The sequence below is a fragment of the Nicotiana tabacum genome, chromosome 7 (genome assembly GCF_000715075.1).
Source record: "Nicotiana tabacum cultivar K326 chromosome 7, ASM71507v2, whole genome shotgun sequence".
In the NCBI taxonomy this organism is placed as follows: domain Eukaryota; kingdom Viridiplantae; phylum Streptophyta; class Magnoliopsida; order Solanales; family Solanaceae; genus Nicotiana; species Nicotiana tabacum.
In genome coordinates this window covers 139,951,500-139,977,278 of record NC_134086.1, presented here as the reverse complement: position 1 = coordinate 139,977,278, position 25,779 = coordinate 139,951,500, and the positions used below count along the sequence as shown (strand labels likewise).

The 25,779-nt window shown below is 37.7% G+C and overlaps 2 protein-coding genes across 2 annotated transcripts; both read right to left on the bottom strand.

The window, feature by feature from the left end:
• Positions 1-3,023: 3,023 nt before the first annotated feature.
• Positions 3,024-4,130, bottom strand: LOC107802322 (PRA1 family protein E). Its single transcript, XM_016625794.2, has one exon. It carries the CDS (start codon positions 3,985-3,987, stop codon positions 3,361-3,363), a length of 627 nt encoding a protein of 208 aa, XP_016481280.1. The 5' UTR covers positions 3,988-4,130; the 3' UTR covers positions 3,024-3,360.
• Positions 4,131-6,891: 2,761 nt separating this feature from the next.
• Positions 6,892-8,730, bottom strand: LOC107802320 (pathogenesis-related protein PR-4A). Its single transcript, NM_001405271.1, has 2 exons — positions 8,186-8,730; positions 6,892-7,254 (listed from the first exon to the last, which is right to left on the bottom strand). The coding sequence occupies exons 1-2, from the start codon at positions 8,456-8,458 to the stop codon at positions 7,084-7,086; spliced, it is 444 nt and encodes a 147-aa protein (NP_001392200.1). The 5' UTR covers positions 8,459-8,730; the 3' UTR covers positions 6,892-7,083.
• Between the last annotated feature and the right edge of the window lie 17,049 nt (positions 8,731-25,779).

The following is a 25,779-nucleotide window of genomic DNA, read 5'->3' as shown; positions in this document are numbered from 1 at the left end:
ACTTCTAATCTTGCTCTTGTATATCGCCTCGTTTAGTTATTTTCAACCAATTTCAATCACACTCACTCATTCAATCCAACCAAAAAAAGAAAGAGAGAAGAAAAACAAAGTTGAAATATATTTTCTCTCTCTTAGTTTTTGCTAATCTTGCTCAAATTTTGTATATAGCCTCATTTAGGTATTTTCAACCAATTTCAATCACACCCACTCATTCAATCCAACGAAAAAAAAGGAGAGAAGAAAAACAAAGTTGAAATATATTTTCTCTCTCTTAGTTTTTACTTCTGATTTTCTCTGATGTGAGATCAACCTTACATTTTCATCCCACTGATTTTTTTTGCATAATTTATAAGAATTTTTGCTAAACTATGAGAGTAAAAGAGAAGAGATACAAGAAGAAATACAAGGAGAGAGAGGGAGGGAAGCTAAAATAAACGTGTAGTTTTTTTTTGAGAGAACATAAAAGAGAGTAATTTTTTTTTAATATTTGGCTATATAATGCCAATTGTTTGGGGTTATCTTTACCAAACCTAATATAAGGCTAAGAAATTGCCAATTCCTATTATGTGTTGTCGATGCTCAAATTCAGACGAGTCAATTTAGACCATTCAATATCTTTTCCGTGGTGGTGAAAAAGCTATACAAAGCAATGTCTTTAAAGGAGACAATGGACTCGTGCAGTTTTCTGTAAAGGCCTAAAGAAAGTGATGAAAAAGTCCTTTCCTTTATTGAGGTAGGGGTATAATAAAGGCAAAATAGGCCACAATGTACTTATAGTGTTTAATTGAAGACCATGTGTTAAAAGGTGTTGTCTAGGTCTTATATTTAAAACATTTGAATAGCGTATATGATATTTTGGTAGAGTGGGTGCAGATCCTTTTTGTCAGTTGTACTAGATCTGTAAATTTTCAAATGTGGGACAAATTCATTATAGTATCAAGTATTCAATACACACCCAGACCGCAGGGGCACGAGCAGGCACGCTTCCTATATTCTCTATACACCAAGAAAGAAATTGACACTACCTATTTTTTTAAAAAAACACTATCAACGTATATAATTCTTGAGCCGAGGGTCTATCGAAAACAACTTCTTTACTCCTTCGGGGTAAGGGTAAGGTCTGCGTACACATCACCCTCCCCAGACCCTACTTGTGAGATTTTACTGGGTTGTTATTGTATCATCATATTCAACCTGTTCTAGCAATTAATTTGTCTTATTTTTCAGGTGGCCAATCCCACTTTTTATGGATGGATATGAAAAAAAATCAGCAAAAACACGAATACAACCAATCAGATGCACAACAGTAGAGCAAGACTCTCCTAGCAAAGTTAATCCAAGATACTGTTACATGGGTTGATCACATTTGCATCTTTTGTTTACACCTTTTTTCAAAGTCATATCATACCATAAGACACAGGAAGCCAGCCATACATTGAAAAATTGGAATAAATAACCACAAGCAGTCATTCGCTAGGTGAAAGTTATCCTGGCAACCTGTACAGTATGGCACTTGTTTTCAAGTTTACAAAGCAAAATCATCCTTCAGTTACATACTTGTATCATAACGGTTTGTGCGAAAATAAAGATCAATTGGAATTCTACATACTCTGGATCTTCCGAGTTTTTATTACTAAAACAGGATTCTATCTGGTTCAGATGTGTGCTCATTTACTAAAACATGAGGTCTAAATGTGTACTAAAATTAGACACAAATTTGTAAATACATAATTGATACCCAACTCCAGCTACTTTTGGTCTGACTGACATGCTACAATGTTTAGATTCGAGCAGTACGATCTGATGGCAAACTAAGTATATTCCTTTGACACAACAAAGTTATACCAGATACAAATTCAGGTAAAAACAGGAATATATCATGTAATTAGTACTTTTCTTGAACAGGGGACATGCATATGCAAGGCCACATTAGCATAGACAGCAAAAGGATTTGATTTCTTTCTCAACAGCGATCAGGTCAGCTTCCCCTGAGCGTGAATAGCTTAAATACAAAGTTACAAACAGATAAGGTTAAAAACACTTGAAAGGCTATCACAAGAAGAAATTTCCCTAGTTTGTTGCATACACCTTGGAATTTCAGCTATGAGCTCAGGTCTATGATTTTTTTGATAAGGATCTGTCAAGTCTATGATATTAAAAAGGAAAGAGTAACTTATTCTTTCTTTTTCAGTTCAAGTTGCTAACTGCCGTGACAACCAGATTTTATATACGTGAATCACACTGGCGTGAATCATGAGCAAATAAAGTGATATGTTTTGGTCTGGGAAGTGGCCCTTAGATATGGATAGCAGCCTGACTAGAGTGGAATAAACACGGACACTACTGAAAACCAGTTGCAAATTCAGAACAAATGGTAGTACAAAATAGGACTGCAAATATACACATGAATTCTATACTACATTATCAACAATCTTACAATCTCCAAGGTGATGAGGAAACCACTACAAAGGTTTCAAGAGCAGTCTACTTTACTCCTTTGAAGGTCATGCACGAGCAGATGTAGCTAAATTCCAGCATTGGAACCATTCTGATAGGTATTAATAGGTACAGAAGAACAATTATAATGCAGGCAAGGAAGGGGAAAGGAGAAGGCCAAGACAAAGAGCGCTAAGGGACAAATTATTGAAAACATAGTAAAGGCAAATCAATCCAGCCATTATACAGCAAAATCACACACCTAACTCTGCAAACACATGCTAACTGGAATTACATTAAGCTACTATATCATATTAGGAAATAGCTATGCATAAATGAACTGTAAGATAGAAGCCTAAGAAATTCAAACAGATGGAAACAATGGCAACATGAAAACAAAGGAGCCAGGATAACAGCTTGAGAAGAGGATAAAAGTAAAGATGGCGTGTTTTCGCATTCACATTTGCTGATATTATTCATCCAAACAAAACACCAAGAACAAAGATACCATACTTGGAACCACATATTGACATAAATGAACAAAATGTAACCTTTTCTTTAGGATAAGAAACAAAGAATTGTAACAATTGACCTTAACAGAACCTAATAAACACATAGATTTAGCACAAAACTGACCAAACTTTTAATTGAGTACAAGGCATCAGTTTGATCGACCTTCATTCGTATCATAATCAAAACAAAAGAACAATCCCAATTCATAGTGTTGAGGTATAAATAATCACCTTTGCCTATCTATAGGCAGACCCCTCCAAGAAAAATCCAATCTTTTCAAAAATTGGAAATGTTCCTTCACATGTTACACTTTTGCAACCACTACTTCACCAATGTAATCCAAGAATAATTAACAAAATCTCTTCTTTCAGAAAAATGCATTTATCTATAACTAGGGCTGATTTGTCCTCCTCAACTGACAACAGAAAGCAAGCCACCTTCAGCAGCCTCATTCTCATCCAAGAACAAATCCTCAGTTCCCCTTAACGACCCGTGCAGGCCCAAAACACAAAACCCAATAACCAAAGCAACCAAAACATTGAGACCCACATGAGTAAACGCCAAGGCAATGACAGTAACCAAACCCAAACCAACCAAAACAAGGCGATCGTCTAAATGGGCCCCCAATATTACAATTGGCTCTTCACTGAAGTAATATAACCAAGCTATAGATACAACTAAGAAGACGATCATGGAGATTGGGTTGTATATAAGGCTGAGGAAGATAATGAGGAGGATTACCATGGTATAGTTCACACGGAAGTAGTTGAGGTTGCGCCTCACGCGCGACATGGCTTCGGAGTAGTTGTAGGGAAGGGAGAAAACGGTGTAGTCGAAGAACACGTGCCATGGACGGCGCGTGGCAGTGTTGGATCTGGTTGTTGAGAGGAAGGTGGTGGAGGGACGCGGTGGCTGTGGTGGTAGTGGACCAGGTGGTGGTGGACGAGGGGGTTTCCTGGCGGAATGAGCTGTGGGGAGTGGTGGCGGGGTGGAAGTTGGAAGTGTGCCATAATTGGAGGGCTTTTCAGAAATAGCCATTTTAGATTCAGTATATTCTCTATTTCAGATTTTCTTGTTGTGCTTGTGTTTTTTATTTCCTTTTATAGCTTAAAGATTAGAACTTTGGAACAATGGAGGATGAGGTGGGAGCAGACTGACTGACAGCCTGACGATGAATTGTCGTTTGCTTTTTTATTCTTTTTTTTTTTTGCAAAAGTAGCCAAATCTGACAACCCATTGCTCCGGCCGACGTGTACCAACTGATATGAATCATTAAGTTTCATCAACAATTCTTAAAATTAAACATATTGTTTAGATTTCATATTAAGTTTGCATTTATTTTGAATTTCTTAGAAGTCATTTGCTCTATATAATTTTTGATTGTTAAAATTTCGTTAAGCTTGAAAGCATATATGACTTGTAATTTTGTTAGATTTCTTCCTTCAATGATTTTTAGTTGTCTTGTCTAACTATTTTATTTTTCTTCTTCTTTGGATTAGATCTCTACAATTCTTTGATATTTTCTTCGAGTTGAAACTAATGAAAAAGAGCAAATCTCATACACAATAGAGAATTTTACAACATAAGGATATTTCAACAGATCGTGCCAAGTTTTGTTTATTCAATTCTTGCTTAATATATATTCACTTGTGAAACTTTTTTTATCTACTCCTATATAATTCGAATAAATTAAATGGTTTGAATGTGCATTTCGTATGCCATTTTTTTTAAAATTCGACAAAAATGAAAGAAAAACAGAAAATAGTTGTTATGATTTTCGGTGTATTCGATTGGCTGTTTATATAAAAATTCTTTTTCTTTTGGAAAAACGAACTAAATTGAGTCATAAACACTCGCACAAATGGCTGAAAAACGAAATTTCTCAAAATGTTGTAGGTCGGACTACCTTAGCTAAATCAGTTGTAGCATCAATTGCAAATCATGTGATGCTATGAAAGTTACTCCCTAGCACTGTAACGAAGGAAATAGATAAAATCCAAAGGGATTTCGATCAATGATGAGGAGACACAAAAGTAGGAAAAAAACTAGATCTAATCATAAAATTGCAAAATACATAAGCTGGCAGCTCTAAAAGCAGGTACGCACAAACTAAACACTGATACATCGACAAAAGGAGATTAAATCCGGCATTTTATTTTGAAAAGAGTGGAGTCGCAATCATATAATGCGATTTATAGGTCTCATTCAAGTAATATAATTTATAAGTCCCGTTCTCCTAAAGCGTTAAGTCGCATTCAGAATCACGATTTATGAGTCAACAAATGGTTTTATTCTATTTAAAATTTTGACGTACAGGTAAAAGATTAATCTTTAATATTTTTCTAAATCAACAACAACAACAACCCACTATAATTCCATTTAGTAGGGTCTGGGAAGGGTAGTGTATACGCAGACCTTACCTCTATCCTGGAGTAGAGAGGCTGTTTCCAAATAGACCCCCGATATCCTTCCCTCCAAGAACTTCCCACCTTGCTCTTGGGGAGACTCGACCTCACAACCTTAATATTTTTCTAAATCGAGTCCTTTAATTAATGATATATGAATCTTTATCATTCCTCCACATCTCTTGGAGTGATTTGTACTAACTTATTCTAAGGTTTGGGGAACTATGCCATTTTGTGAAAAGGCCGAGAATAATTTTTGCGTCAAGAGATTTCAATTCGAACCGATATATATTCATGGTTATGATGTTATTGGCTTAATTAGATGTTAAATAGGTAATTAAAGTCATAAGAATGTTGATATTCTCCTCCTACATTTAGATGAATATTTGCACAATTGCTAAGTTAGAGGGATCTCGAAACTTACAACTAATATTTGGAGTTATGCACTTCTCATTTCAACCACCTAGCTATTTTGATTCTGTGTAACATGGTCATCTATCATACCATTTTCCTAAAACATCATATTTTACATTTTTGAATTGTTATTTTCATTTAAGCATCGCACTCGTGTCTAATCTCACCTCATTCTCACTGATCTTCTTAGCATAGGCTGCAAATAGCATATACACTTTCTTCTTTACCATAGCTGAATGTTCAAGAAAATAGTATTCCTGATCAACCGTACGTAGTCATTTCGTACTTGTGCTAGTGTTTCCAGAGTAGTATTTAGTAGGCGTTTGGACATAAAAAAATGTAATTTTTTGAAAAAAAAGAAAGAAGTAGTATTTGGAGTTAAATTGAAAAATGATATTTGGAATTTGAAATTATGTTTGGACATGCATTTTACTTGAAAAAATATTGTAATTTTGTGGGTGGAGATTTTTTTTTTTTTTTTGAAATTCCATTTTTTTCCTTAAAAAACTTATAAAATTTCATGGACAAACACATTTTTTAAGAAAATTTATGAACAAACAGGTCCTTAGACTTTTTTTCCCAGAGAAATTAGTATGTTTACTCCTTGCCTTGAAAATGTTAAAATAGCACGATCTAGTCAGTTTTCGGACTAGTCATTCAAAAATAGCCAGCGTTTACAAAGTCAATGAAAAATAACCACTATTTTGCTGCAACAGAGATCAGTCCAACATAATATACTGAAGTTCGGTGCACCTGTGTATGAACTTCCAGCATATTATGCTGGACCGGTATACTTTGCTGGCTCCAGTATAATATACTAGAGACTGAATCACCGGTGCTCCAAACTCCAGTATATTATGCTGGATCGGTATATTACGCTGGAGTATTTTTTCCGAATTTTGAACAGTATTTTCGTCCGAATTTATCTTTACATGAAAAGTGACTAAATTTCGATTACTTTTAAAACCGTAACTATTTTTGAATGATCATTTATAAATCTGGCTATTTTTTAATTTCTCGCCTTGAAAAGGGGAGATGCTAGCTATTTAAGTAACAAGCAACATAATCAACACAAAGCAAGTGATCATGTTAAGTGGTGCTTCATTCATTCAATCCATAGCACTAACAACAAGAACAAGCTTTTATTCTATTAATAGTGAAGGGCATGTAGAGCTTTCAGATAATTACCATACTATATTAAAAGCTAGCTCAGCCCCTTCTTATTCTAAACGGCTCTTAAAAATAAGATATACTAGTATATATGAATTATTGTGGTTTTTTATGATGGTACTTAATATATCTGGAAGCAGATTAATTAGTCATTGCAGTTGACAAATTCATAGTTGACAGTAAGGTGGCCTTGCTGATAGCCCACTCCATTTGTGTCCAATTGGTTAAAGACGTTTACATCTAAATCAAGCCCTCCATTGCTGCATTGATCTACTATTCTCACTGTTGTTTGAGTTCCTGTTCCTGTGTTCGTCACCTGCGTTTAGCTTCACCATTAATACATATCCAGATATTCAGTATTTTTAGTTATTTTGCTACTTACAGTATTTTCTCTTTCAAATAATTTACTTATACCAAACATTTTAACCAAAAACGTGTCACTCACAATATGAAGAATTTTTACACTAAAATAGTAAACTTGTACTAGTAAGAGCCCGTCTGGACATAAATTTTTTTTTGTTGCTTTTTTTGAAAAAAAAATTGAAAACAATGTTTGGACATACAATTCTTATCATTTTTTTCCTTTTCACTTGAAAATCTATTTTCAAATTTGAAATTTCAATTGAAAATGGGAATTTTCAAGTTTTTAGATTTACAAATTTACCCCATATTTTTAAACAATAACATTTTGATTGTTTATGATATATCTTTTGTTGATTTTTTGGGTTGCTACTTCTTTTTCTTTGTACTTTTGGCTAATAATATTCACTTACTTCATAAAAAAATAAATAGCATTTTGATTGTTTATTTCAAATAGGATAATCAAATTGGGGTGGTTTTGATATTTTTTACAAGTTGTGGGGTATTAATCATGTTTTATGGTTTTGAAAAAAAAGACATGCAAAAATTATAACCAAACACTAACTTCATCTTCAATTCAAATTTTAGTGAAATTCCAAATTTGAAAAAGAAATTTGAAATCATGTCCAAACGCCTACTAAGTTCCTTATCCTTTTTTCCAGGTTATTAGTTCCATTTTCATTAGCCGATTTGATAGTGCAAAATGCTTTTATACCGACAAGTATATAGAAGTTAAACTCTAAAACAAACTATAGAGTTTAAATTATATGCACCGATAATATAGTACCATCAGGTAAAAGTTAACCTACATCAATATGTAACTCTTTCACGACAAAACTGAAATAGTAACCTTAAAAACCGGGTTAAAAAAATTAAAGATGTCGTACCCTCAAGCATCTACCACAGGAATCTTGGCCTCGAGGTCCAGCAGGACCACAGAAAGCAGTCCAGCCATATTTCTGGCGCCATGCGAGAGGCTTGTCGGCATCCCAAGTAGCGCAGAAAGCACTTGCTGCTCTCAAATCCCAGTTAATGTTCTGTGGGTTATATAAATGATACGTCGATCTCACGTTTGTGGCGCTCTGTGCCGCCGCCATTGCCATCACCATGCTGATGATCAACAATGCCACGCACAACTTATAATTATTAACTCTCTCCATTTTCTTTCTTCTCTTAATTTTCAGTATTGGTTTAGGTTTTTTGGTGAAATGATAAGGCCATATTTATAGGGAAAGTGTAGGAGGGATGAAGCTATAATGGGGTGTACTAGAGTGGAAAAGTTATGTGGTTGTGAAAGACTGGACCTCCTGTTGGAATAATTACTGGGAAGACTTTTCAACCTGTTCGACGTTGAATACAAAAGTTATAGTAAGGTTTTTATTTTTATTTTTGTTGGGAGGGAAAAGATGTCACAAGAAAAGGTCGAAGAATGGCTCGAAGGTCTGTTGAGTCGGCAAGAAATCGTAATTAAAGATGAAGCTAAGTTGAGCCAGGAACAAACCATCTAATTAACGTAACGGACCTGTCTTGATCGAGAAAACAAGAACTAGCTAGCAACCATAATCCACTACTGAAGCTTCGTTAACAATTAAAGACAAATACTAGCTAGGTTATATTAGTTATTAAAAAGTATATTCATAGACGTAATTATAAGATATATACGAAAATAGAATTGTACGTATATATATTTTTAATTTTCCCATTTCGGAATATGCTTAATAAATTCGATTTCTCTACAATATAATCTATTCCTACATACCATTAATTTGATTTATCAAATGTTGTCTAGAACTTGGAAAAACTGTTCCTTTAATTTGGTCATTTCTGCTGAAGAATAGTCTTCTTGGACACGTGTATACAGAGAACAAGAGGCCGTTTCTCCCGGGGAAAGGACTAACATGCATTATGAAGTCGTGCATTTCTTGGCTCGGTATCTTAGATAATTTAGAACAGACCCTAGCAGAAACGGAACCAGGATTTCAAGCTTATGAGTTCGAGATTCAAATCATTTTAAGTTACTGGGTTCTAAATTAATAATTTATACATATTCAATAATTTTTTTTTAGAAAAATACAGAGTTCGAACCAAGCTATTGAATTCGACTGAACTCGCTCTTTACACTCTAGCTCCGTCCCTAGACCCTAGTCTCTGAGATGTAGTTTTCAACTGACAAAAGTCTACTCGGAGTTTCCAGGGAAAATGCATATGTTTTTACGTCGTGTACTATTCTTTGAATTTTCTTTACATGATAAACGTTATTTTCATCTATTGTCATGATCAGTACATTTTATTTTGTTTTACCAAATGATATACCCTCCATTTGAACTTGAAAATCTTTGTTCCCTGTTTCTAATACGTGCAAATTAATGTTTAGATTCATGAAATGGAAATTGATTGATTCAAAAGATGTTGAAACCTTTTTGAACAAATCAATCAATGATGAAGGAGTAAATCTTAGTCAGACATAATAACTTTCAGATCAAAGAGCCAGCAGTGTGGATCATACTTAGGATGAAGGAAATATGAATGATCTTATTGATGTTTGACATTGTATCTCCCATCAATTGATGAGGAGACCGTTTTACATGTTTTCCTAGAGGTTCACTCTCTTCCAAGAAAACTCGAAGAGAGATTTTCAGCTTTTTAAGGAGATAGGAGAAGTGTTTTCTTGTTGAAAGCTTTCCCTGACTATATATAGTCATGGCACCCTTGCCTTTTGCTCGGCTCGTCGTCCTCTTGCCCCCAATGTGTCTTAGTCGTGCTTTTAGACGCCATTCTTACCGACTCGTCGGATGTCAGGGAGGAGATATAGAGTGGGCTATATTAACTTTCCCTGTCCGGTTACTTAGGCGGGACGTCGTCAACTTGATCGCGACGGTCAGATTTTAACCAATACAGTTAGTCCCTCTGTCTGTCAGGGTCATCCTCTGTCGGGCTCCGCAGACGGATCATGAATGTTACGAATTCGAGAGAAATCTGACTAACGACTCTTCGTTCCTTAGTTATATTTTATGGGTTTTTGGCGGAGTGGCGACGTTCTATCGATTCCCATGGATCGTTGCGACAATTTTAGAACCGAAACGTCGTTTGGTATCGAAGCGTTGTTTTGTGGTTATTGCCATTATTACACACGTTCCTGGGGAACTGAAACGTTTTATGCCTGGTCAGATTCGATTGGCGACTTTTGGGTTTCGTGCTCGGGGGATTTATGTCTCTTATAAATAGAAGGAGTTGGTCATTCGATTGACACACTTCTTTATCTTTCACTTGGGAAAATCCCGCAGATATATTTTCTTTCTGATACCTCGAATTTCTGCGTGCCCCATTGTTCACTGAAAACCTTCATCTCTTCTTTCTATTATTTCTTTGGCGTGTTTTCTGATAAAAATGGATGGTGATTCTTCTCGCGACAGTCTCCCTGCCACTAATCCGGTACTGGAAAGTGATGCTCAGGCCACCAGAGGATCAAACACGGTGGAAGATAAGGAGGTCCCATTAATGATTGAGATCCTGCCTCGCCCTGGGAGAGAGCCGACTGACTTCAGTACTCCCGCCGGCGTCGAACCGAAACCTGTTCACTCTATTATGAGAGAAAGGGACATTGCAGAGCTGAAAGAAAGGTGGGGAATCCCCAATTATGTTGATATGTGGCTGGCAGTGGGGAAGACATAGTTCATTTCGACCGTCTCGGGTACTGCATGTTCTACGCCTACCCCTTCATTGTAGGGTACACACTTCATCTTCCTTTGTTGGTGGTGGATTTTTGCCGTTTTTACGAGGTATGCCCTGCCCAACTTTCGTCGTAGTATACAAGTTACTCCTTATGCTGCTTAAGTATGCGGAACTCGTCGGTCGTGAGGTCACTTTGGACCATATTGATGTTCTAATCGTCAATACCACACAAGAAGGGGGGTGATTTGTGTGGTACCCAATTTTCGCTCTAGAAGAACCTCTTCTAGGTGTTCTAACTACTACTGTTTGCGGAATAATAAGTACATAAAATAAAGAACACAGAGATTTTTACGTGAAAAATACCTGGCTCAAAAGGTAAAAAAAACTACGACCTACTACTCAGTAGGATTTTCCCAAACTTCCACTAAAATCACTGAGTCGAAACAGCATTTACAAGACTCTTTATAAACCTAAGGATTAACTCTAATCCCGTTGTGGCACACAGCCTCAACTGTTGCGACAATTTCAAGTTAGCTATAACTTGAACACTCTAAGTACCTAATACAATTACTCCTATGAAAGCTGAAAGGTACAACTTTAAACCACCTACTACAATTAAACTAGAATAAAAGAAAGACACAATGGAACTGGTTCTTCTATCTCGTTCAAGTAGCTTCAAGAGTGCACACTCAAATCTCACATAAATTGCTTGCAAAATCGCCTTGCTCTTTTGCTCTCAATTTAGTTTAACTTCTGTGTTTGTGCAATACCTGTAAAAGAGAACAATCACTGTCATTTAATAGGTTAGTAATCAGAGTTTGATTGGGACTCAATTGCTGATCTTTGTGAGCACGTGATTTTTGCCTCATACGAATTACTCCAAAATAACTCCCAAAATTAGGTCTTTTCTTTAATTATGTGAAAATATTGTACGGTTTTCCTGTTTGTTTGCATGGGCATACGTGCGTGTGTAATTTTATTAATGCATTTAAAAATATAAAAAAATAATATAATGTAATATGTGTTACATGTGCATTTAGGATTTAGTTTTTCAATTTAGGAATTAACAAGTTTGTTTTACAAAAAGGAAAATCACAAAAAATACGTAATTGTTGTAATTTTGTCATTTAAATGTGTCATGGTGTGATTAATGTTTTGTCTTGTGTGTTAATGGTTGTTAAGGGGTACTTAATATTTTTGTAAGGATAATTTTGATTTTTATAAAATTAGGAATTTAGTAATTAGGAATTAAAGGAAAATGAAAAAAAGGGAAGTAAATAGGAAGAAAAACTGGACTGGGCCATTTTTAATTGACAAAAATCAGGCCCAATGTGTGTAATAACCCAGTCCAGGACCAAGTCTCTCAACCGTCTCCCAAATAACGTCGTTTGAATGCTTTCAATCTGGACCATTGATCAGTCAGATCTAACGGTCCAGTTCAATTCTTTCATTAATCCAAACTTCGCCGTATGATTACAATCAATTAGGGTCGTCTTTTCCCTTTAATCCAACGGTCCCGATCAGTCCTCTATACCCGATCCACCTGCATCTGAGACCGGACCAATCCCCATTAAAACCAAAACGGCACCGTTTGGTTAAATGAATTGATCCCGACCGTAGATCTTACCTGATCCAACGGACGATATCAGACTACCCCTCCCCTATATAAGTTAAATTCGTACCCCAACCCCCTAACCAAACACCCCCCCTCTCTCTCCTGTTCATCATCGTCCCTAAGACGATGCCCCCAAACCCTAGTCGCCCTAGCTCCCCCTCGCCTGAAACCCGGTGGCAACTACGCTGCCGGTCACCAAACCAACACCCTAAGACCACCTGACCATCCTCTATCCAAATCTGGTAACCACTGAGCTCGAATCTTACTGGAGTTTCTCGAATCTTCATTTGAAGGTTCGAGCCAAACTCAGATCCAAACCAACCAGTCCCTAATTAACACCATAACACCCTCTAACCACCCTCGTTACAGATCTGTTAGTGGTTCACCTCGAATCACCCTACATCGTCTCGAATATTCAATCGAAGATTCGAGCATAACATAAACCTACCCCAATGTACCCCAAACCCACACCAGTCACTCTCCTAACCTCATTCGTAACCAAACCAAACTTGGTTTGGTTCGAATCTGACCAGAAGCGGTTGAGCCCTAAATCAGACCCTGAAGAACCCTAAAATCCCAAATCTCGGAATCTGCCCAAATTAAGTAAAAGGTTGAGATCTAATCGACCTTAATCGAAGTATTTTCAGTTGAGAATACTTAGACTAAGGTCTGTTCGATTTCAAAGTGTCCAAATCAGAGTTTCGAAGACTGGGTCCGTATAATTCTGTTATTATGAGGTATTTTCTTTCTTTCCTTCGTGTTTGTTTTCATTATTTACATATCTATTTATTTACCATGTTGATTTTGGTTGTTATTAAGTCACATTGACTCTATTCATTTTCAAAGGACCTTTTATTCAGTCCGATTTTGTCTGTTATTTATAGTCGCCTTAACTGTATGTGTTATAAATTGTGAAATCGAGTCCTCAATTGCGTCGCTTAATTAATTCCCTGTTAGTCTATAAGTTCGTCAATAACACTGTTTGATAGCTGCTTTGTTACTGATTTGTTTAAAGTGTCAATTGTAATATGTAATCGATTAATTGAATAGGTCGTTCATATAATTTGAGTCACTTGGCATCCTGTTGATATTAGTGTCCGAGTGGTCTCATGTGTGTTGTGTTTGATCCTTTTTCTCTTAATTAGTCACCATCTTGCTGCATATATTTCCGTTCAATGTGTTTACAATGTTTTGTATTTATGAATTGGGTTAGTTTACTCCATGTATATATATGCCATTTGTTATTCTAGTTAATTCAATATGATTATTTCCTGATTCATTGATCACTATCCTGATACTACTTGATCTGATTTGGTTATAGCTGTTCAATCAGAAACTAGTGTTGATAACAGATTGTAAAATCTGTTTTGTATTGGATTCTGATTTTGTATTAGGGTCAGTATTTTTGAGATTTTTCAGGAGTAGTTTAGGGTTAATTTGGGGAAAATAAACTACATGAATACTTGTTTAAGGACTGCTGAATATTTAAACCTGTTAGTGGATTGATTTGAGACATTCCTAAGTGGGTTTGTGTAAAGATAATAGACAACTAATGGTAGGGTTCAATATGGTATTTGTTTAAAGGATACTGGAGAACAAAAGAAGATGGGGGGCTGAAATTAAGGGAAAAGGTGTCCTTAGTGGCTGATTAAATGAAAATTTAGACTTAGTACTATTGGAGTGGAAAAAACTGATTTGAAAAGAAAAAGGGGGGTCCGGGCAGTAGGCTGGAAGAGGGGGAAACAAGTTATATAAAAGAGTGTGTTGGGATTGATTTGAGAACACACACAGAGAAGGAGATATATTGAAAAAAAAAACAGAAGAGAGAAGACAGAGAGATACAAAAGACAGAACACAGAAAAATAGAAAAGAAAGAGAAAAAGTCAAAAAAAAAACTTATAACCTTACATTATAAGTCAGAGTGTTAAGGTTGATTTTGAAATTGAGAGTTTTTAGGTTACATCTTCCTGAGTTTTAAAAATCAGACATATTGTTTCTTCGTATTTGTCCGGGTTTGTTTGGTGATATTGTTTGGATTGAATCTGGAGTTTCTTGAGGTTACTGCTTTGTTTGATTTTTTTTCTTTAACGGATTTTTGGGGCTGTTCAATCTGCTGAATTGCTGTATGCGTGTTGCTGTAAATTTTGCTGACTTTCATATTTCTCTACTGCTGGTTTTTTGCTGCCGCTACTGCTGAATTTTACCTCTTTTACCCTCATTTTCAGGTATATATATCTAGACTCATGTTATTGCAAAGTTGCCATGTTGCAAAGAAATGAAATCTGGAATTCTAAATATGTCCGCTATCCATTTAAATTCATTAGTTGAGTTTCAATTTTTAGTCAACTAATATAGCTTATGCTCGGTATGGGAGCTATTAGTCCATCAGACCTCTTTTGAAGTTAGTATAAGCTTTGCAATAATTCTACTTATTTCAGAATCTCATTAAGTATAGTTATATTTGAAATGTCGAGACAGAGGACTTGGTAGAAAGTTGGCTATTCTTTAAACTTTGTATTTAGACCATGATTAACTAAGCGCTTGGTAACATGAAAATATCGAGGAACCACGCTAGTAAACTCCCTCAAGCCTAATACTGTTTAATTTTAGTTGACATAAGTATTCTCGTTTATACAAAATAGGGCCTAATAATGGGGGATAACTATAAGTGAGAGGTGAATCGATATAATTCGTTACGATTAAGATATTGGAATATTTCGGATGGTTCAGATGTGTATTTGCGGTATATGTAATGTCATTTTATCAAATCAATTTGTAGATTAGTTCGCTTTCTTAACAACAAATGGCCCATTTGTTTTAGGAATGCGATTAACTCATTTCTTATAAAAATAGTATATAAAAATAATGTCAATAATTTTACAAAGTACAGATTTAGTATTTGTAAATAGCTTGTATAAGCCGAGGTAAAAATTGGTTTGATTTTATCTATCCCAAACTCAATCATCGTAAGCAAATTAACCTAATAATTAGAACTTTGGACTAAAAACAAGTTGTGTAGAAGAAGGTCGGATTTATAAATACTAATTGCAACATTTTAAGTCAAAGATATACAAAGTAGAGTTCGCTCCGAATAGAATAATGGAAATTCTTCGAAAACTATTAGTTTGCTTATCAATTAAACTTTTCTAGTTTTACACGTAATTCGCTTTTGGTAAGTTTTCAAACATATACGCTTAGTCTTAAGCCTAGGAAAATAATAAATAACTTGTGCATATAATTCTCAAGTACTAAAAATGCATAAACAAAATACGGATACTGTATTCACGATAAAAATGGTAGTTTTAGTTGCACGTTATTTATTTTTCATCTCATTAATTCTTTTAACTTGAATAGTTTTGAGGTATATAATTCACATGTTTAAAATATAACCTGTGGTCAACACCTAATAAATTTTGATTTTTTTTCAAGAAATCTCGAGGCATCCCATTCGGTGATTTCCCATGGCTTTCATATTTAAAAATAGATGGACATTATAAACATTTGTAGAAAATTTATATTTCCATCAAGAATATTTTTTGTAATTGGGGACACGTTCGCGTGACATGATTACATTTCTAAAGACAATTCGGAGTATGCGTTCGCGCAACTTCGAGCAAACTTTCTTAATAAAAGGGGTTTTTCGAAGGTTATTAAATTAATTTATTTCATATAACTCGAGATGTGTAGTTCACTATTTAATCATACAAGAGTGACGAATGTGCGTAATTTTATTTTAAGCACGCGCAATTTCGGCCATAAATTCATTTTTTATAATAAAAAAATATAAAAAATACTATCAATCTTATTGTGTACACGTATGCGTGACACGATTCTTTACATTTATAAAAAAATACAAATATACGTATGCGTGATTCGTTTCAAGGTAGGTCTATAATTGTAAATAATCTAACCAAAAGCGGTAACAAAATCATGTAACAAGAAAAAATGTATTTAGTTAAGCGACCGTGCTAGAACCACGGAATTCGGGAATGCCTAACACCTTCTCCCGGATTAACAGAATTCCTTAATCGGATTTCTGGTTCGCAGAATGACAAACAGAGTCATATTTTCCTCGATTCGGGATTAAAACCGGTGACTTGGGACGCCATAAAATTCCCAGGTGGTGACTCTGAAATTAATAAAGAATCCCGTTTCGATTGTTCTTTAATCGGAAAAACTCCCTTTACACAACGCCCTCCTCCGGAATGTTGTGTAAAGAAAGAGGTGTGACAGCTCTGGCGACTCTGCTGGGGATTGGGACGTACCCAAAATCTCTGGTTCAGGGTTCAAGAATTCGAGCTTAAAATAACTGTTATCGTGGGCTTTGTTTGTTATCTGATTTTTCACATATTTATGCTTAAATGTGCTAAATGTTGCTTTTTACCGCTCAAATATTATCTGAATTGTGTATATAAAACTGCTATGAAACCCTTCTTCTTTCTAAGTCTTCTGAATTTATGGTGCACACGTGCGCGTGGCCCACCTTTCTGTTAGAAGTCATACCAAATAAGATGAAGTTGGGACAAGTAACTAGGCCGGGTAGACTTTTGTGCTCCCGGTACGTTGCCCCCACTTCGGCTCAAGCTGTCCGTTTGGGTAAGCCAGGTCTAGAACAATATGCCTCAGGTTTTTCACTTAGAATAACTCAGCCTCGTACAGGATCACTAGTAGGAACGTCTGTTTGCATCATGTACATTTGACCTTGGAGACTCAACACAGGGGTTGGGTCTGTCTAGGACAGGTGCACCCGAAATGAAAGGACCATCCTGATGCATCCTACTTGCTACTTGTGCATTCATTTGCCTCGGATTTGCATGTTGACCAGCTTAATTGAAAAAAAATCATTGTGAGAGCCGAGAAATAAAATGGGCTGTTTTAGAAAATTCCTAAAATAGTTTTAAATTTTGAAAAAAAAAGAAGAAGTGTTAAATAGAAAAAATGATCTTCTTTTTATGAGTGTCTGTTTTCAAAAGGAGTCTTGATTTTGTTAAAATTAATCGCAGATACAAAATGAGCACCACCCAAAACCCACCATTCACAAATGTAGATGAGTTTCTATTTCGGCTTCAGATATGGTGGCATGAGTTAGGAGAAGATGGTCAGAAATGAGTCATTAAGCATTTGGGAACTCTCACAGATATTATGAAAGTTAAACCACGTGATGATTTGATTGCGGCGTTAGTAACTTTTTGGGACCCTGTTCACAATGTCTTTCGCTTCTCTGATTTCGAGCTTACTCCTACATTAGAAAGATAGCTGGATATGCTGGTTTCGACAGAGATTTGAGAAATCAAAATCTTATATTCCCAAGGGCTCCCTCAGTGCATCGATTCTTTGGTCTTCTGAACATCAGTAATCAAATCAGAAAAAGCAACATTGTCAAAGGGTGTTGTTCTTTCAACTTCCTGTATTCAAGGTTCGGAAAGCCGGACGGATTTGAAATTCATGAAAAGGGCCTTACTAACAAACAGAGCAAAGACACCTGGCAGATTAAGAAGCGTCCAGCCATATGCGCCACAAAGAGTTCTAAGACAACTAGGGAGATACCAAGTGGTGCCTGATGATGAGGATTTAAGTATGCAAGTGATCGAGTTACACCCCGAAGCCACTCTTCCCGAGGCTTTAATTCAGCAGATGTGGAATGGATGTCGATACTTGAAAGATGATACTCAAGTTCCCGATCCTGCAAAGGGCGAGATGAATCCAGGATATGCAAGGTGGTTTGAGAAACGATCCCGCGTGGATGATGCACCAGAATCCGATCTTAGAAGGCCTATAAAAAGACCACATGTTCAAACCTTTGACGATAAAATTCAAGAACGATTGGTTTGGGGAGAAAAGGAAAAGGGATACAAAGCGACTATTCATGCCTTAAAGGAAAATCTGAGGAACCTCAATTTGGAGAAAGACTTACAAGCACAAGAAGCAGAAGGTGAAAAGAAGAGTCTGACTTGTGAAAATAAAAATCTCCACGCTCAATTTCAAAAAATGAAGAAAGCTTCTGAAGCACCAATGAGAAGTTGGAAAGATCAAAAAATCATCGCCAATATTTTGGAAAAAATGCAAGATTATGACTCCATTTTGGCAAAAACCGAAAAAGCGTTAGGCAAAGCTAAAGAAAGAATCATACAATTAAACGAGGAGGCCAAATCTAATAAGGAACGCCAAGTAATGCAATCCGAAGGAGACAAGGCATAATTCAGAAAGAGAAAGACCGTTAGATACATTCAGAAGCTCAACTCCATGCACAATTGGAAGAAGCGAGAAGGTGCAATAGAGAACATCAGCACGTAGATATCGACAGAGAAAGAGCACAGGCAAAACTCGATCAGGCCAGACTTCGAGCTCAATTAGAGTCAGTTTTAGATCGCGAAGACCGTATAAGAGATATAGCCACCACTCGCCAACAGCAACTGCAAAACCAAGACCAACGTCTCCAAGATTTCAGGGCACAAATCCATGATTTGGCGGTTTACACCTCTCAAAGTTATGTGAACTGCCAAGGGATGGATTATGAAAGGTTTATAGAGCATGCACCTATTTTTGCCCGTCATCTGGCAATGGAGTTAGAAAGAATGTATCGTACACTAGGAGGTCAGCCGGGTCAAGCCCCACCGTGAGCAGATGATCCAATGATTGAAAACAAAAGTGGGGAGTGGAGCATGTTCACAGCTGTTAAGAGTTATGTCTTTTGTTTGATTTGGGTTTGTGTCGAGTTTTTAAACCATTTTCTTATAATGTTTTCCAAATGTAATGTCCGTTCCATCTTTGTATTATTTCAAGAATAAATAAAAGTGTTGACAATTGCCTTCCGCCGGAACTACGCACGGTCTGATTCATGCGGGGACATCTCTATAAGATTCGACCACAATCAAAAGAAGTGATAAAATAAAGAGTAAGTGAAAATAAAAAGAAAGATCAAGAAAAGCTGGGATGACACAAGCAACCGAGCAAATGCATGGTAGAAAATGGTTATTTGTCTAGGAACATTGCATCTCAACGTGTAATTGTATATGTGTTAAACTCTCAAAACTAACAAGTTTGCTCATTTCCAGAATTCAAGTAGTTAGTTTATCTAGAGTATACTGGCACATTATCATTATCAAACCAGATCAAAAGGACTGATACCCGAAAGCATGTCTATCCCGGATGTCGACACAGGTATTGAGATAGAGGAGTTGGACGTCGGTAAAATGAAAGAAGAAATGCTTAAACTTAAGCAACAGATGGCCAAGATGTATCGGGCTTGGTCTACAGGGCAATTACCCCCCATCTTACCCAGCTAACCCTGCCTCCACCCCACCACTAGCCCAAACTCAGGATAATCCTGCCACTGAACTATCCCCGAGTTTCCCCATCTACCAGCACTACCGAGGCGCCACCTCTCATACACCACAGTCTCCACCCCTAAACCAGTTCCATACCCTCCTCCACCGGTATCTCCTGTCTTCGTAGCACCTCCCCCAGCTACACTCCACAAATCTCCTAGTGAGCCTATGTTCCAGGCCCAGGACAACCAATACTACCCCCCGGAGCCCACTTTCAAAGCTTCCGAAACCCATTCATTTACTCCCCGTTTTGACCTCCCAACAGAAATTGACAAGCCAGTCAAAAATACCGAACAAGAAGAGATGTTCAAGAAGGTCAAAAGCTTAGAACAATCGTTCTGAGACATGCGAGGGTTAGGAGGGCAGGTCAGTGTGGCCTACAAGGACTTATGTTTGTTCCCAAATGTGCAATTACCAGTTGGTTTCAAGATGCCCAAATTCGACCTATGCAACGGGCACGGCGATCTAGTAGCCCACTTGCGGGGTTTCTGCAGAAAAATGCGGGGAGCTGGGGGAAGAGACGAATTATTAATGGCTTACTTCAGTCAAAGTTTGAGCGGATCAGCTTTAGAGTGGTATACCCGCCAAGACCATGGGAGATGGTACACCTGGGATGACCTGGCACAGGCATTTGCTTGTCACTTCCAATATAATCTGGAAATCATCCCAGATCGACTATCCTTGACAAAATTTGAGAAAAAGCACAGTGAAAGCTTTAGAGAGTATGGTTTCTGGTGGAGGGAACAGGCAGCAAGGGTGGATCCCCCAATGAAGGAAAGTGAGATGGTAGATTACTTCCTACAAGCCTTGGAACCTACTTACTATGCCCATTTGGTTTCAGCGATGGGAAAATCATTCAACGAAGTAGTGAAAATGGGAGGTATGGTGGAAGAAGGCCTCAAGACGAATAAAATCACGAGTTATTCGGCTATTAAAGCAACTACTCAAGCTATTCAAGGCGGAGTAGGAGGGATTGGAAAGAAGAAAAGAGAGGAAGTGGCAATGGTTGATTCATGAACTTGGTCGGGATCCAGAGATTCACCTCATTACTACAATCAACGTCGATCCCACCAACCAACTTATCACCACAATTCACCCCAACACCACTATCACCCGCCGGAACCCCATTTTTTCGTCAACCATGCGCAAGCATACAATCAGCCACCTGCCCACGCTCATTGGCGTGCTCCTGTCATACCAAATACCTACCCTTATCCGCGAACCTATCCCGGACCAAGTTTTAGGCCTAATCAAGCACTCAGGGGTGAAAGGTTACAGAAAAAGAAAACCTTTACTCCATTGGGAGAATCCTACACTAGTATGTTCCACAGGCTAAGACAGCTAGATATTCTAAGGCCGATACAATCCAAGCTACCAAATCCTCCTCCAAAGAATTTGGACTACACCGTTAGCTGTGAGTATTGTTCTGGTACACTAGGCCATGATACAGAAAAGTGCTGGCATTTAAAAAATGCAATACAAGAGCTGATTGATACTAATAAAATTGAAGTTCAAACCCCCGAAGCTCCCAATATCAACAGAAATCCAATGCCAGCCCATCAGGAGGCCAATATGATAGAAATAGTACGGGCTGATGGGGAAACAAAGAAGCCGTCACAAACCGTCATGATGATTCGGTCTCATGAAGCCAAGCCAGATGAACAGTTAGCAAAGGAGAAGTCGGTACCTAAGCAGAACAAAAAGGGTGATGAGCCATCTGTGGTAGTTGAGAAGGGATCTTCGAGCAAAGTTGCCACGAAGCAGGAAGGGTCAAAGGTGATTGTACTAGGGGTGGCCAACAAACCCATCATAGTCGTGGAAGGAGCCCGTGTAGATCGGGTTTTTATCAAGCCAGTAACCCAGTTACCAGTGATCAACAACAAGGCTATTCCATGGAACTACGAACGGGTGACAGTAATGTACAAAGGAAAAGAAGTCAAGGAAGAAGTCTGTGAAGTGCAAGGCTTGACTCGCTCGGGAAGATGTTTTACTCCTGAAGAGTTAAGAAAAACTAAAAATAATCCAACACCAATGAAGAAAGCTGTGACTGAAGAAGAAGCGGAAGAATTCTTGAGAAAGATGAAGCTGCATGACTATTCTATCGTGGAACAATTGAAAAAGACGCCCGCTCAAATTTCATTATTGTCATTGCTGATCCATTCGGACGAGCACCATCAAGCTTTAATGAAGATTTTGAATGAGGCACATGTTCCTGATAAGATCTCCGTGAATCACTTGGAAAAAATAGCCAACAAATTCTTTGAGGCAAACAGAATCACATTTTCTGATGATGAATTGCCTGTGGAAGGTACTGAGCATAACAAATCTCTTTACCTCACATTGAAATGTGAAAACTTCGTAGTGACCTGGGTATTGATTGACAACGGGTCAAGCGCAAATATCTGCCCTCTCTCCACTCTAAGCAAGTTAAAAATAAAAGAGGAGAGAATCCACAAGAATAGTATTTGCGTACGGGGATTTGACGGTGGAAGCAGAGATTCATTTGGCGACATAGTGCTGGAGCTGACAATAGGGCCAGTTGAATTCACAATGGAGTTTCAGGTGTTGGATATAGTTGTTTCCTATAATTTACTGTTGGGTCGACCATGGATCCATGCTGCTAAAGTAGTCCCATCAACACTACCCCAGGTGGTCAAGTTTGAATGGGATAAACAAGAAATAGTTGTGCATGGGGAAGACAGTTTAAATGCTCACAACAGTGCCATTGTACCGGTCGAGGGGATAAAAAATGACCAGGGACCATGGGTTTACCAGGTTTCCGACACAATGTTGGTAGAGAAAATTCCGGAGGGGAAATACATTTCGAATCCAAAGATAACCGCTACATCAGTCATGGTAGCCTATGAAATGTTGAAGAATGGTTTTGTACTCGGCAAAGGTTTGGGCTCATCTTTGCAAGGCATTATACAACCAGTATCTCTTCCCGAGAACTGGGGAACATTTGGTTTGGGATTCATACCCACTGTCACAGACGTGAGAAAGGCCAAAAAGCCAAAACAGAAGGCATGGGTCCTTCCAAAGCCAGTCCCACATCTATCAAAGTCTTTTGTCAAGTCCGGTACCAGAAATCACCCGATAACAACAATTCCTAAATCCATGATTAATCCTGAGGAGGAATTAATTGAAAGATTTGAAAAGCTGTTTGACGATGTGAACATGGTGGAAAGCGGTGAAGGTTCTAGCGACGCAGAAGTTCAATTCGTTGGGCCAGAGACAAAGCTTAATAACTGGAAAGCCACTCCTCTCCCCATTCGAAAGGAGTCTTGGTAATTTATTTTGATTTTCCTTCAGTTTGTTTGGGTTACTTCAGGGTTGTAATCCAAATTTTTATCTTACAGTTTGTTTGAAGTGTGCAAACCTTGTTATCTTTCATCATCCAATGAAATACAGTTTCCTTTTCATTATCATTCCTGATAGTTTTCTTTTATTTTTCTTCTCTTTTTGTACAGTCCTTTTTACGCTGGCTCTAGTGATATGGCATGCATAAGGAATCCTCAGCCCAGTCTTAAAAATCAATTTGATTCCGAAACAATAATTCAAGAAGTATATTGTGATTATGAATCAGAATATGATGAGGCTGAGGCTTTCAAAGAGATTAGTAAAGAGTTAATCCATTTTGAAGAAAAAACCAAACCTAACCTTAGTGATACCGAAGACATCAATTTAGGAGACACAAATAATATCCGAGAAACTAAAATAAGTGTCCACCTCGAACCAAAGATCCGGGAAGAGTTAATTAAAGCACTCATCGAATTCAAAGATGTTTTTGCATGGTCATATGATGACATGCCAGGCTTGAGCACTGATTTAGTGGTTCACAAATTGCCCACTGATCCAATGGTGCCTCCTGTCAAGCAAAAATTGAGGAAGTTCAAGACTGATATGAGTGTGAAAATTAAAGAAGAAATCACCAAACAGTTGGATGCAAAGGTCATTCGGGTCACTCGATATCCTGTTTGGTTGGCTAATGTCGTTCCTGTGCCAAAGAAAGACGGCAAGATTAGAGTATGCGTCGATTACCGCAATCTCAACAAAGCAAGTCCAAAGGATAACTTCCCATTACCCAATATCCATATTTTAATCGATAATTGTGCCAAGCATGAAATAGTATCTTTTGTGGATTGTTATGCCAGGTATCATCAAATTTTAATGGATGAAGAAGATGCAGAAAAAACGGCATTCATCACACCATAGGGAACTTATTGCTACCGGGTAATGCCATTTGGTTTGAAGAACGCCGGGGCAACTTACATGGGAGCAATGACTACGGTGTTTCATGATATGATATATAAGGAGATTGAGGTATACATGGACGATGTGATCATAAAATCAAAGCATCAGGCCGACCACGTTGGGGATTTAAGGAAATTCTTCCTGAGACTTCGCAGGTACAATCTCAAGCTTAACCCTGCCAAGTGCGCATTTGGTGTTCCATCTGGAAAACTGTTGGGATTATAGTCAGTCGGCGAGGCATCGAGTTAGACCCATCAAAAATCAAAGCCATCCAATAATTGCCACCTCCAAGGAACAAGACTGAAGTAATGAGTTTGTTAGGGAGGTTGAATTACATCAGCAGGTTTATTGCTCAGCTCACGACAACTTGTGATCCTATTTTCAAATTGTTGAAGAAGGATGCTGCGGTCAAATGGACTGATGAGTGTCAAGAAGCGTTCGATAAGATAAAAGGATACTTGTCAAACCCACCCATGCTGGTTCCACCAGAACCAGGAAGACCTTTGATTCTTTACTTAACAGTCTTGGAAAATTCATTTGGTTGTGTACTGGGGCAATATGACATCACCGGCAGAAAGGAGCAGGCCATCTATTACCTTAGCAAAAAGTTCACAGCTTATGAGGTTAAGTACACTTATCTGGAAAGGACATGTTGCGCCCTAACTTGAGTAGCTCAAAAATTGAAACACTATTTGTCATCCTACACTACTTACCTCATTTCGCGTCTGGATCTGTTGAAATATATTTTTCAAAAACCTATGCCAACAGGGAGACTTGCAAAGTGGCAGATATTGCTAACAGAATTTGACATCATCTATGTGACTCGGACTGCAATAAAAGCCCAAGCATTGGCCGATCATTTAGCCGAAAACCCAGTCGACGAAAAGTACGAGCCATTGAGAACTTATTTTCCCGATGAAGAAGTAATGCATATCGGTGAGATGGAGCAAATTGAAAAACCTGGCTGGAAACTTTTCTTTGATGGGCTGCTAACATGAAAGGAGTCGGGATAGGAGTTGTAATTATTTCTGAAACCGGGCATCACTATCCTATTACGGCTCAACTTCGGTTTTATTGCACAAATAATATGGCTGAGTATGAAGCTTGTATTTTGGGGTTAAGGCTAGCTGCAGACATGGATATCCAGGAAATCTTGGTCTTAGGATATTCGGATCTTCTGGTACATCAAATTCAAGGAGAATGGGAAACACGAGACCTGAAGCTCATACCATACCGATAATGTTTACATGATCTTTGTCAGCGGTTTCAGTTAGTGGAGTTCAAGCGTATTCCAATGATCCATAATGAAGTTGCCGATGCATTGGCTACCCTGGCATCAATGTTGCACCATCCGAACAAAGCTTATATGGATCCACTGCATATTCAAGTCCACGATCAGCACGCTTACTGCAACATGGTTGAAGAAGAATTTGATGGTGAACCATGGTTCCACGACATCAAGGAGTACATCAGAATGGGGATATATCCAGCACAAGCCACATGGGATCAAAAGAGAACCATTAGACGGTTGGCAAGTGGATTCTTCTTAAGTGGAGGAGTTTTGTATAAAAGAACACCAGACCTTGGATTATTAAGATGCATAGATGCTAGA